Raw genomic sequence first — 14611 nt, 5'->3', positions numbered from 1 at the left:
TTCTATCGTTTTTTGGATTGTATCCAAGCACTGCTTTAGCCACTTTACTATTAATTATGAAGGCTACTCCATTTCTTCTGTGGTCCTCTTGTCCACAGTAGTAGATCTGGTGGTCATTTGATGTGAAGTGGCCCATTCCAGTCCATTTCAGTTCACTGACGCCCAGAATGTCTGTCTTTAATCTTGACATCTCACCAATAACCACATCCAATTTGCCCTGGCTCGTAGATCTTACATTCCAGGCTCCAATGGTCTGTTGATCCTTAGAACATCGGATTCGCCGTTCACCACCAGCACCGTCGGCCGCTAGCCGTCCTTTCGGCTTTGAGCTAGCTGCGTCATCACGTCTGGGGCTAGTTGAACTCATCCTCTGTTCCTCCCCAGTAGCATTTGGACCATCTTCCGACCTGGGGGTCTCATCTTCTGATGGTATACCGACATATCTCTGGTTGTACTGATCCATTTAGTTTTCACGGCAAGAATACTGGGGTGGGTTGCCATTACCTTCCCCAGGGATCGCATTTAGTCTGACCTCTCTGTCATGACCTTCCCGTCTTGGGTGGCCCTTCACGGTTTAGCTCATGGCATCATTGAGGTGCTCAAGCTCCAGCACCACGACAAGGTAACAATCCTTTGCTGAAGTGATTATTTTTTCCTTGAAGTAAAAGCAAATAACAACAACAATCCACAGATCGGACAGAATAATTATGTTAGAGAAAGAAAGAGATTACTTCTAGTGTCAATCATTCTTTACTCTATGCCCTACCAAATATTCTTAAAATTTCCATGCCCATTGATTAGAAAAGCATATAGTATATGCCTGTACAGATAGGCATGTTTTGTGCTCAAGCATGCAGATGGCAAAAATGTGCTCAAGCATGCAGATGGCAAAATCTATGTATTTAATAAAATAAATGCCAAGGCTTGCGATCCATGACTAGATAAACGAACAGCTAGTGTACATGTTTCTTTGTAAGGAACGTCCATTGTAGGAGATCAGGTGCTATGATCAGCAAATAAAGAATCTTAATAGATTATTGTGAAAACAAAAGAACCTTTATTAAATGTGTTTAATTATTTGTTAATTGTTAAGATAACTGGGGAAAAAAACCCTTGACCATCTGAAATCCAATGATCTATCAACGTGAGTAGCGTGGGTCTTTTGTTCCCACTATGACTAAAGTTCCTCAGCTTTAATATTTTGGTAACCCAGACACACAACAGGAAGAAGGGGACATACATAGCATTATAAAGAAAAACAATGAATCTGATAATCCATATGTAAATTCCAAACCAATCATAGGAAAACAACTGTGAAATGATCCAGGCCTCCCCAAAGCCTCAACCTTTTTGTAATATTACGGCTTGTGTGAAAACTGAAATCCCGCATCAAATGAAGAGTTAGAATATTGTCATATCAAACTGAAATGGGAAGACTCAGATTCAAGTTTTCAGAAAGTTTCACTGATAATTTTGACTCAGCCACGGTGGATTGTCTTAACCTACCTCTCAGGACTATTGAAATGACAATGAAAGAAAAATGCCCTCCATTCTATATTGCGAGATCTCTCAAGGCAAGACTGGTTAAATGTGTAAGCAACAAATACCACAGAAAGGAATCCCACAGCTGAAGTTTCAGCACTAAACAAACAGTAACTCTCTCTCCCTTACGTAGTCTGTTCCAAAGATCTAAACAACATTACCCTAATTATAGTTGGAGCAAAGATTAAAAATAGCTGCAAGACAACATAAATTTTAAAACCTTTAATTGCTGCCTTTTGATTTTACCCTAGATTCACTGATGTGATGAAATGAAGAAGTTTTATATTTCAAAAACCATCTAAAAGAAACTGAAAAAATGGGTGGTGGGGAGGGAAGCACAGTATATCAGCAATTTCAGAATACTTATTGTAGAGTCCTCGGTGCTTTCTCAACTTAGTTGTTTGCTTACAGACATTTTGTTACCTGACTGGTAACATCATCAGTGCGAAGTGAGTGTAAGGTTTGCTCCCTGTTTATCTATAGTAGGTTGCCCTGCCAGTGTTGGTGGGGGTGTGGTTTTCTCCTTGGTAGTTTCTTGATTGGGGTATTGTTTTCTACTTGATTGTTTGTCTGAGGTTAATCCCTGCTTATCTGGGTGTTGGTTGCTGGAGAGGATGTGTTCTGGTCTTTTTGTTTCCTTCTTAGCTTCCTTATTGTCTCTTTTGAATAGTGTGTAAATGTGGCTTATCTCTATGTGTCTATTGATGGATGATTTGTCTGAATGCCAAGCTTCCAGGAATTCCCTAGCATTTTTGGATTTAGCCTGGTCAAGGATGCTCAGTTTCCCAGTTGAAACTATGGTTGATTCTGTCCATGTGTTTTGAGATTAAAGAGTTTTCATCATGTTTTCTGACTATTAGTTGGTGTTCTTGGATGTGTTCTGCTAGTCTTCTGCCTGCCTGTCCTACACAGTGGCTGTTAAGGTCCTTACACTGTATGGTGTAGATGACTCCTGTTTTTCCTTCTTGGTTTTTGGTTTACTCAAGATGTTTTGGAGGGCTTTAGTTGGTTTGTGAGCTATGGTGATGCCATGTGGTTGTAACAGCCTATTGTTTGTTTCTGAAATTTCTTGATGTATGGCAGTGTTACTCTTTCATAGCTTGTGTTGGTTGTGCTGTAGTGGGTTGAGTGGTCAGGCACTTTTTGATAAAGTTGCATGGGTATCCATTTTGTTGGAAGACGTTGTATAGGCAATCAGTTTCTTTTCTGGTGTTCTGGGTAGTTGTTGTGCATTTGTATTTGTCTGAATAATGTTCTTACACAGCTCCTCTTGTGGGAGGTTGGGTTGTTAACTTTGGTAATGGTGGGTTGTTTTTCAATAGATGTGCATTTCTAATTTGCCATAGTTTCCTCTGCTGATGAGGATATCCAGGAAGGGTGATATGTTGTTGTTTTCTTCTTCCCTTGTGAATTTTATTCCTTTGAAGATGTTGATTGTTTCATGTATCTTCTCTAGTTGTTCCTTTTTTATTATGGCGAAGGTGTCGTCTACATACTGGATCCATACTTGGTCTTATGTGTGGGAGTGCTATAGTTCCTAGATGCTGCATTATGGTCTCTGCTATGAGTCCTGAGAGTGATGATCCCATGGCTGTTCCTCTGATTTGTTGGTATATTTGTCCATCAGACTGAAAGTAGGTAGTGAGGCAGAGGTTGATGAGGTCCATGATTCTGGGTATTTCAATTTTAGTGTATTTGGCTAGGTCTGCTGTGTTGTGTAGTACTGCTGCCATGGATTCTTTCACTAGTTCAGGATCTATGGACGTAAAGAGTGCTTGACATCGAATGAAACCATAATTTCATCTTCTTTTATTTTTAGGCCTTTTATTTTCTGGATGCACTGTAGTGGGGAGCTGATAGAATATTCGCTCCCTCTGTGAGATGTCCAAGGTTTTTTGTAAGTCCTTTGGCTATGTTGTACATTGGGGTGCCTGGAAACAGTACAATTGGACGAAGAGGTATGTTGGCCTTTCATATTTTTGGGCATCCATTGCTTTTCATCCGCCACTGTTCTTCTTTTGTGAATTGACCTTTCTTGGTTAGGTCATTGAGGGTTCTCTTGATCAGATTGTCCAGTTTCGGTACTGGGTTAGTGTTTCCTGGAATGTAGGTTTCTTTGTCCTCCAATAATTATTTTGCTTTTTGTATGTATTGTGCTCTATCCATAATAACTGTGGTGTGTCCTTTTTTGTAGTCTAATCTTTTTGTAGTCTAATCTCACAATCTTGTTTTTCTGTGCTATAACATCTTTAAATATAAGGAAAACTAGATTCTTACCATGTTGAGCAATAGATCAAAATAATAATCAGAAGCAGTTTTAGGGCACAATTTATTATTGAAGCATTTTGTCCAGTAAATAATTCCAAATATTGTTTTCACTACACAAATCTATTTTTCAAATGCTAAAACCTTGCAGCTATTTCTTGGAACAGACATATCAGTGAGACGGACCACATATATACAAAACATTTTTTTGTAACTGGTATTTCTAAATTTGCCCGGTTTGTTTTTCCACTTAACATAAGAAAACCACAAAAGCAGAAGACTGGGCAAAAAGAAGAAATGTTAAAGTAGAGGGCACTCTCTGTTGGTTTGACCATCACACCAGGTTTTGTGCAGCATGTGAGATGTACTTCAGATCAGGCCAGGCCAGGGCAGGGCCTATTCTGAGTAAAATAGATGTCTTAAGCATATAAAAGGTTTAAGGCACTCATTTTGCCTCTTAAAACTCTCCCAGCCTGCTTACAATTTAAATAAAAGTCCAAATGTTTTGGCCCCACCTATTCTGAAGCCTTTCTGCACTGTTGTTTTAAACCTTGACGGAATAAAATTACAGTCCCTGGACTGCCAAGGACCAAGCCTCTTAATATGCCCATGAAGGAAGACTCCAGTAATGCCTATAAACACAATCTTGAGATCCAGCAGAATATGAACATATATATATGGGTAAATCTAGTTAGTCCCTTCCAGAGTCAGGACTGATTCACCAAAACACTCCCCAGAACAAACCTTTAATTCATTCCTAGAGTTGAATATTTCAGTCCTTTGCAATGAAGTGACTCGTGGCATCCTTAAGGCTGAGAAATTTATTATAGTATAAATTTGGGTGGATTAGCGTCCACTATACCAGAAAACCCAAGAGCTTTGCTGTAATAAATTTCTTAGCCTTAAAAGTATACTATCACCCACTCCGTAATTCCTTTTCCACAATTATTTTCAAGGAAAGAATGGCAGTGGAATATTGCAAATTAAGTGCAAATGAGAAGGAAAGCCATTCATAAACAGTGAAACTCATTTAGGTTTGGGATAGTTGTTTAATTATCCTTCAGTGAGATCTGTAATGGAAGTGAGGGGACTAATAAGCACTCACAAGAACTCTATCTTTTAAACAATTTAATACTAGGATTTAATTAGTCTAGATTTGCACATGTCACCTCTTTTGCGGGAGCTGCATTGGTTGCCAATTTGCTTCCAGGTCCAATTCAAGGTGCTGGTTATCACCTTTAAAGCCCTACATGGCTTGGGGCCAGGTTATTTGCAGGACCGCCTTTCCCCAGTCACATCTACCCGGCCCACCAGAGCAGGTAAGATATGGGTCACTTCTATGAAGGAACTCATCTAGTAGGACCACGAAAAAGGGCCTTCTCCATGGTGGCGCCCTCCCTGTGGAACATCATTACCCTGGAGATTAGATTGGTCCCCACCTTGATACCTTTCTGAAAGGCCGTGAAGATGTGGTTCTGTCAGTGGGCCTGGGGACTGAGACGGAGCCGATCAAGTGGCTGATCTGATTGTGTCTGTAGCTGCTGAGGGGGCTGGGGGGTCGTTGGGTTTTTTATATTGTGGATTTTAATTTTGTAAGCCACCTGGAGTCACTGTGTATAAGTTGGGCAGCCATATGAATCTATTAAATAAATTTTAAGAGTTAGGGAAAAGCAAGCCTCTAACCAAACATTTACCATACTCACTGAAAGAGAAACTATACTCAATTTAAGGCCATTCCCCCCAAAAGGAAATGTATAAAACATTTGGTTCTCCATTGGACGATACCAAATCTCCTTGCTGTTAGGTAGAGGGCTGCGTTCTGTAGTTTCCTTCTGAACCCCAAAGCAGTTCAACATAACCCAGATATGGTATCCCCAAATCAGTGAATTCTGCGCATCCCTAATGGTGTCTGCCCCATGGAAAAACTCCCCTCCACTGAGATATGGATGGTCCCAACCTTGCTGGCCTTTTGGAAGATGGTAAAGACCTGTTTTTTCTTCCAGGTATTGGGGCCAGGATGGGTTGCTCTGGCATGGGCATATGTGGATTGTGCATGACAACTTTTGTCTGTGTATTGTGGTGGGTCTTATGGATTGACTGTTTTTATTCTGTTTGTCTCCCAAAGTTTCACTGGCTAGATAGGCGGCTGTATAAATTTGATTAATTAATTACTTAATTAATAAAACAAAACACACCCGCCAGAAGTCATAATCCTAAGACATAAAAGGCCAACAATGAATAGATAAATAAGAGTTGAATTAATAAATACCAATTAAAATTAATTGCCCCCCCCATGGTATCCCTTGCATAAAATTGATTTTACAACTATCTGCATATATTAACCAATCTCTTTGTCACATAAACGACTCTCACCTAGTGAAATACACAAATGGGGGGCTTTTTTCTCCCTCGTTCCAGCAGAAACAGCAAAAAACGGGAGAGGAAACAGGGTGGCGATGGGAGTGAGGGAAAGTGGAAGGAAAATATTAAAAAAGGGGAGAATTAAAGGAAATGAGGTGAGAGGACATAACTGACCAGGAAAAGAAAAGTAGCAAGAAGAAATGTGACAGGGAAGCAGCTTTTCCTAAGTGAGGGATTTTCTTAAGGTTAATCTTCAGAGGCATCTACGCTTTTCGGCAGCAAAGTCTGCAGTCATGTCTTTGTTTACAAAGTGTCCTCTGATCTTGGAATATTATTTTGGAGATCTTAGTTATTTGGGACAGACATTTCCCTTTTAAAAAGTATATTAGATAGAGCTGCCCATTTTTGCAATTTTTACAATGCTAGCTCATGCATAAAAGCCTGGCATAAGCCAAAACATAACTTAAAGAATATTGCACAAAACACATAAATGCACATATCCTTCCACTATCAATGTTCTGCTTTCTCTCATATGCAACCCCAGCCACCTTAGGAGTTTTTATTATGAGACCCCATCCATAACTCCATTGCATCAGAGAGCTCAGTAATTATATCGTAAATTCACCTCTCTTGCAGGACCTTGAAGTGACTGACATAGTACTCCCTTCTCCAATGGTAGCCCCACAATAACCCCATGAGGTAGAAGGGACTGAGAGACAGTAGCTTTCCCCAAATCACTTAAATCTGGATCTTCCAAGCCCTCCCACATTAGAGCTCAGGCTTCAAATGGACAACCATTCCATTGTCACTATTCTTAATTGGCCTCCTTAAAAATCCACCAAGGGGATAAACCAAAACAAAGCCAAAAATGATTATTTCCAATTCAACGATTTTATTCCAAAATCATATTCAAGTTAATGTACACAAACCAGAATTTAGAGGAGGGAGAGGTCACTTGCAAATGTAAAACTTAGTTTACTCACACCAATAGAAGCTCTTAATTTGTAAGCCCAAGGACTTAACTTTGTTTTGGAGACTAATGTATAATGATTTCTCCCCTCAAATAGTAAGAAAAAAGCAAGGGAATTATCTGCTTGTTTATAAATGTCAAACCTCATTGTTTACCATATAGAAACCAGTTGTATTTCTTTTCATAGGACAGCTTTTTAAATTATTGTCCCAATTCCAATTTTTTAACTTCTCGATCTCCAGCCCTATTCTGCCAGCAACAAGCTGAAAAAATAGGTCTACCCTTCCCCCCACTAAATGCAACTATTTTAGACATGTGTTTCAAGAAGAAATTAAAGTTCACTGAACAAATATGCACAATAACATACTCTGTGCACATCTACTCAGGAACTTACTCCTGATTATTCTCATTCCAGAGCAGCTAGTAAGTCACACATCCAATGAAAGTAGCTTTTGGTGCAAACTCTCTGTGACTACTGGAGAACCACTGAGGAACAGCTCTTAAGGACAATCAGCAGGGAATGTGTAGTCAGCAGCATCCAGACTGGGTACAGCAATCCAGAAATCACCGGATAACTATGGGAACAGTACGTTCTTAGGCCATGAAACTTTAGTCTATTTGCAGGCGCCACTAGAAAAACTCAACACCCCTCAGCCAGTCATATTTCACTTTTGTTGTCAAGACTACTTCATTCTCAAACATGCACTGTTTATTTAGAATCCCTTGCATGGCAGTTTGTGAGGTTAAAACAGGTTTACTTCTACAGGAACTGGCCACCAATAAGCCTTACATCAAATTTAGGCCCAACTGCTCGACCTGCAGCTACAGTAGCTCCTGATCACTAAACTGAGAAGGGGAAAAACCAGATGTTTTCATTTCTGAATTGAGCCGCACTCAGTTATATCCACTGCAAATATATACAATGCGTTTCACCCCATGCACGCTCAGTGATGAGTTGCACACCTTCTCTGCTCCACCTGTGCAGTCTGTTTTATAGGTGGCAGGGATGTCTTGGGACAGAATTATCTTCTTAAAATGTCTGTTCAACAAAACCCATTTTTCTTTGGGGAGTTGATCACAATCTCAGCTCTAGTACTCCTCAAGTTTGTAATCCTGCTATCTGTAAATGGTGCTCCTAAGTCTGTTTTAATGCCGGGAGCATAGGTCGTGTGGTTTCTTTGCTTTCCAGATATAACCAGGTGGCCAAGACAGACAAGAAATAGTAGGCAGGATCTAGTCTTTGTCACATTAAGGGCAGACACATCCAAATCAATACGTATTTATTTTATTATAAAATAAAATAAACTTTATATCGTTTATTTAGTTGCTATCATTTATTTTAATAGGTCTATTAAGTCAGGCTTACAAAGCCTATTTTAGCAAACCTCCTTTACACCCACAATTCCCTCCTTATTTTCAGAGATAAGGATATTTTTTTTCAAACTGAAAGAACTGCCTAATGGAAGTAACACTGAACCCTGTTCTACCCCAACTCAAATTCAATAGTCATATCCCAGGTCAATCGGGATGAGATGTTTTCAACTTTAGACCACAGCACACATTGTTTACACAGTGTAGATTTAATTTATGGAACATACTACCACAACATGTACCTGATGGCCATTTCCTTCAGTGACTTTTTTTTTCTATTTACAGAAACTAATGAAATACAAACAACTGGTCATGAATATCTATGTGTGTATATTCAGAAACATGAGTGATTTCACTAAGGCCTACCTCCAGGTAAGAAAATGAAGATTTGCAACCTTATTCATGCCCTGAGAGGTGTCAGACTACCTGACACTTGATATGCATGTTGTTGCCCCCATTCAGAGTCATTTGGCTATTCACTGATGGAAGCAGGACATAGGCCAGGACGTGGTTCAACTTGTAAAAGTTCTTCCACGTTCATGTTATCTCCAAGATCACTTAGTGGAATGTTTTACAGAAAGGTTTATATATTTTCCTGTAATAATAAAAGTCACACCTGTGTTCTTTTTCTTAACACCTCTTAGACTTCAGTGCTACAGTAAAGCCCTAAAATTATGTTAAATTGTGTGACAGTGAGAGAAAAGGGAAGATTTTAAAATAGTGGATACTATTGCAAAGCGTCATGGAATTCTAACCTCATAACCTACAGCAGAGATCTTCATTGCAATCTAATTTGCATTCACAGGCGAGATTGCAACTTCTTTTGCCTTGGGTAACCACAGCCAAAATCCAGTCAGACCCCTGCTTCGCCTTCAGACAGCCACAGCAGCAAAAGAGATGGGAAGCAGCCAGACCAGGGTTTGTTTTTTTCCAATTTTATTCAACTCTGTTGATGCCTACAAGACCAGAGGACCCATGGACCCCTGAGTCTGAGGCTGTTACTTGCTGCTCTGCCAATGTGGGGGAGGAAAAGGAAGTTGCTGTAGGCAAGTAGGCAAGCAAAGTGGGCACCAATGGGCACCAATGGGCTTGAGAGATCCTGGAAATTTGTGGCCCACTTTGGATAGAGGCTGCTTCTGTGACCACAGAAACAATCAGGCAGGCAATAGATCGGCCAGCTGAGCTGTCCAAGCAATGCCTGGAGCAAGTTCTGACAGCGTTTCAGCTTTGCATGTGCAGGCCTGACAACTTCTGCACAGAATTGCCCAGTGCAAAGAGCCCCATGTTGTCAGAAAAAGTTTGTAAATTCACTGAGAAGATAATAAATCTCTTTTTAAATAAATGTAATTATTCATAGGAGTGCACATAAGTTCATTTACTATTTTAAGGGTCCAAGACACCATAGAGCTGGAAAGCCCTGAACTACAATAAAACAGACTTACTCTTCTTAATACCGCTGCACAGCAATCAATGAGCAACTTTTGTATTTACGGTGATCTTTGTGTCTATTCCCAAACAAAATTGAAATGGGGGCGGAACATAAGAGACAGCAAATATATCATACATTCCTTAGCCTAGTCCAGTTCTGCATTCTTTTTATGCACGCAATACAACCTTCACCTATACCCTTTATGTGTGGCTGTCAACACTCTTTTCTCCCTTGTCTTTTTTCAAATACAAGTGCTCAGAATGGAACAAAACCAAGTTATCTCCTTTCCATCCTGAAGCTGAAAAACTTAGTTTTGTTCACATTTGAAATTTTAAAAAATCATAGCAGCCTTCTTTCAAACAAAAGCAGACCTACTTAAGATATGCCAGATTTTATTATCAGAAAATATTTTAAAGACAAAAGGCAAAATAACACACCAAACGGGCATAGATCCATCCCTTTAAATGGCAAAATGCGTATTTTTAAACTACTATGTACAGGTTATGTTCACAATCACTCTCACTCCTTGCATATTCAGACCCACATATAAAAATCTGCTGCAAGCTTTCCTAACAGAACAACAGGAGGTACTTTCATGGTTACCCACCAAGCCCATGTATTTACATAGGACTGATTCACAGACATTATGAAGACTGCAGGTGGGCCATCTCAAATCTAACTCCTAAAATGCAACTTTTTTCCAGTGAGGAAATGACTGTGTTCACCCAGTTTTTCTGTAAGGACTTATCATTAGGGACCACGGGGAGTGGGGGCTTGCCCTCACAATGCAAGACAGGATTGTGTGCACTAGTTCCACCCAACTTAAGGTGAGTCTCAAGAACACAAAAAGCTTCTCTCTATACTTTGTACCAGTGTGTGGAGGCTGCCTCTCTTCCTAATGAAAATAATAATAATAATGAAATTTGTATGCCGCCTGACTCGAAACACTCTGGGCAGCTCACAACAACCAGATAAAGAAATTACAATAAAATCAATAAAACATTTAAAAAGTAAAGATAACGGCAGCAGCTATTCAGTTAGGAAAGATGGGTGTCCAGAGGAGAAACCCCGGGCCGCCCCAGAGCACTATTCCCAGCATGGAAGGAGCAACCCTAGCCCAAGGAAGCCAGGCATGGCCGGACGGGCGGGGAGCTGCCCTCTTCGCAGCCCAGAGGCCGGCGTTCCCACACCGCCGGCTTCCTGGCAGGAGGCAACGGGGCGAGCAGGTGGAGCGCGCTCGGCGCGTCTTCCGCTTCCTCGCGCTGGGCGGCCCAAAGGGAATCCCCGTTCTGACGCGCAAGGCGTCGCCGCTGGCGACAATCCCCAGAACTGATATTACGCTGAGTTTACTAGCCCAGCCGGAGTGCGGGGGAGGGGGCAGGGGAGCGGGGCAGGGCTCCTCGCACACCCTCCTCCAAAGAGCGAAAGAGCGGGGGGCGCTAGGACCGGGAGAAACCCACTCAAGGCAGGCATGCACCGACTGACCGACCTCTCCTCCTCCTCCGCCTCTTCCGAGCCACCAAGGAAGTCGGCTGTCGCGGTCGTGATTGCCGACTGCTCCGGCGGGGATGCGGAGCGGGGACTGCCGCCGTTGGAAGCCGCGCACAGACCTTCAGTGACCCAAGCCTTATAAACCACCCCAAGCCGCCCGCTTCTATCTGCCCAGGCACAGGGCCCGCCCGCGCCACTTCCAAGCGTGCTGCTGGCCAAGCGACGCTATAAGCTCCCTTACCTGGCTTATTGCAGCGCGGGAGAAAAAAAAAATTCACCCTCTCCAGCCCCAGTACTTACATCATCGAACAAGGATCCAACGTTGGCTGTAACTAACAAGATCCCGGTGTTTGCGACAGCCCCTTTCATCGCCATGATATTGGCCAAAAATAGTTCTGGGGGTGTGTGTTTTGTGTGTAGGTATATTTTAAAGAGACAATTACAACGTCTCGAAAAACTGCAACAAGAACAATAAATCTCTCGGCGCAAAGGAACCAGGCGAGGAGAGGCGCAATCGGGAGTTCGAGGGAAGTTCAAAGGCGGGCTCGGGAGTCCTGGGCTGCCAGAAGCGAGTTTCCCTCCCGCTTTCTCCTCTTCTCCTTGTGCCTCCTGGTCACACGTTCGCAGCCTGCGGTGCCCCGAAGGAGGGAGAGCCTCTGAATTCTCCCGCCGGGGGCAGCGATGCGGGCATCAGTGCTGAGCCCCCGGGCTCATGGTTGCTGGCTCTCGCTCGCACGCTTTGCACAGCCTTCCTGCCCGGGCAGGATGGGGGAAAGACTTCGCGCTTAGATTTGCACCCTCGCAGCCATTAGGTTCCTGTTTGGGAAGTTCCTCCTGCTGCCGCCGCCGCCGCCGCCGCCGCTGGCGGTGGTTAGATCCTGGTGCATGGCAAGGAGGAAAAGCGGGAGGGGAAAACAATTCAGCGAAAACTCTCCGCCGCGGGAAACGGGGGGCGCTCCAGAGGTGGCTTCCAGCGTCCTTGGTTGCGGAGCGGAGCGGGCAAAACAACCCCAAGCCAATCCGTTCGGCAGGAGAGCCGCCCGCCTCCCCTCCGACTTCCCCGCATCTGCCTGAAATAACAGAAAGAGGGGCAAGCGGCACCGCGACTAGATCTCTGCACTCCCCTGACGTCACGAGCTTGACACGATTCGTCTTAAAAGGGCAACGCCGCCCCGCTCCGAGAGTCCCGCCGCGGCTGAGCCGTGGCAGCAGCCCTCCAGACGGTTCCCAGAAAGGGGCCGAGGGAAATGCCTGCAACGTGCCGGGGTGGGGGGCAAAGGAATTTGCCCGGCGGATCTTCTCAGACCGAAAAACGCAGCTTCGCAAAGCTGGCTTGTGTCGCGCGCGCCCTGGGAGTCCGCGGATTGCGCAATGGGGGAGGATGTGAAACTGGCATTTGCCACGGGGTCTGATTACTATTACGCTAGATATTAACATAGAACGTGCCGTAGTAACTTCCGGTCTCCTTTGACAATACATTTTCACTCAGGGTCAGCTTATTGAATACGTTAACCTTTAGGCTGCGGTGGTCTGCGCTACTGTTAAGGTCAAGAAATCGCCTGAACGTTTATGCTGCTTCCCTGTTAGTACAGCATTCAGTAACTCTTCAGGGTAGAACATCTGCCTTTTCTGCTGCTTGTGCATAAATAGATGACATCATTGCAAAGATCTTCGGAATAGACTGGGATTGATTAACAGTATAACACTTGTGTGTGCCTGTGCAAAAAAAGATAAAAGTTTCCAAATCCTGTCTCCAAGGAAAGGTGCATATGCAAGGTTTTCACACTTCTTGTTGTGTACTCAGTTGTGCACAGTTGGGCCCAAGTGAACGTGGAGATGATGGGGGGTGAGCCAATGTCCCACCTTCCATGTTCCAGTGGAGCTCTACATGCCAACCAAGAATAATGCCTAAATCAGGCCCTGTGATCTGTTCTTTGAACCTTGGGAAGTATTTTGAACTGCAACATTCTTCAGTAAAGATCCCAGTGACTGATAATTAGTACTCAGTTTCAGTTTCAGTGTAAAGTTTATTGTATTGATTAGCCAAACAACCATATCAAATGATAATCAGTATTCAAATTTAAGGAGAGTCTCAATCCTGAGAAAATATCTATAGTCTTTGAGAAAGAAAAAACAACAACTAACAAATAATCCCTTTGATATATTCATAAATTTCAGATTGCCAGAAAAGTATTCTCATAAGAGAAATCTCTGTGTTTAAAATACATACAGGAAGATTTTATTATCATCTAGAATTCTTCTATTTAAAAAGAAGAAAAAGAAAACCCTCTGAGGTCAACCACCTATGCAAAATTCAGATGCAAATTGAGTATACAGTTGCTGAATAACCACCCTATCATACACTAAGATAATCGCATTTGCACATACAATTCTGCATCTGATTTATAGATGAAAGAATCTAACACCCCAAAAATGATCAGTATTGCTGCACAAAGTCCTTGTGAAAGTCAACCAATTAGCGTTCTGACTTTAAATTTAAAGAAGAGAAAGCCCGAAGGATAAACAACTGGCATGTGGCCAGGCATAGCAACAGTTTGTTTTTACAGTACTTGCAGTGTGAAATCCACTATAATCAGAAATCTGGGGGGATCTATTGCAAATCTCATAGGTATCTGCCAGCAGTTGGATTATGTAGGTGCTGTATTTTGAAGCAGTTTGGATTTTCAGAACAGCTCTATAAGTAACAGAGCCTCAAGCCTTTTGATTCACACTCTGAAGCAGTCTGGTCATTTGAAACTTGCCGGTCAGATTGCAGCCATGTGTTAAAGTATCCACAAGATGGCATCGATAGAGATAAACATTGTGAAATGACTGAAAACTAGTCTTCCTGGTGTTACAGAAATCTGTCCCAAAGGTTTGCCTGTGATAAAGGTACCATGTGAATGGACTGTCTTAATCCCCAGAAATCAGAAAGAGTCTGGTTGCACCTTTTGAGAGCAACAGTTTTATTGTTATGCATGCATCTGATGAATGTAAGATGTAGCTCAGGAAACCTGCCTTAAGCTTAATTTTTTTTCTTAGTTTTGAGGACAATAGACTAATACAGCCCTTCCCGTACAATGTCTGCAATGAGAAGCATCAATCAGAAGCAGAGGAGGAGGAGGAGGAGGGAAGAATCATAACGCAATGACTCATCCAAGATCCAACTTTTCTATGGCCTG

At 42.5% G+C, this 14611-nt stretch overlaps 1 protein-coding gene across 2 annotated transcripts in view; it reads right to left on the bottom strand.

Annotated features, from left to right (window-relative positions):
• The window catches only part of INPP5A (inositol polyphosphate-5-phosphatase A), a 299141-nt gene extending 286614 nt beyond the window's left edge, over positions 1–12527 (bottom strand). Inside the window, exon 1 of one of the 2 annotated variants that reach the window (XM_063307365.1) lies at positions 11730–12527. In XM_063307365.1, coding sequence (XP_063163435.1) covers positions 11730–11804 — 75 coding nt within the window. In that variant the 5' untranslated portion in view covers positions 11805–12527. The remainder of the gene's footprint in view (positions 1–11729) is intronic. The other variant, XM_063307366.1, reaches the window with a different exon arrangement.
• Positions 12528–14611: the final 2084 nt, after the last annotated feature.

This window comes from Candoia aspera, chromosome 6 (genome assembly GCF_035149785.1).
Source record: "Candoia aspera isolate rCanAsp1 chromosome 6, rCanAsp1.hap2, whole genome shotgun sequence".
NCBI classification, from domain to species: Eukaryota; Metazoa; Chordata; class Lepidosauria; order Squamata; family Boidae; genus Candoia; species Candoia aspera.
Note: the sequence above shows the minus strand (reverse complement) of the source record. Positions and strands in the feature narration are given on the sequence as shown.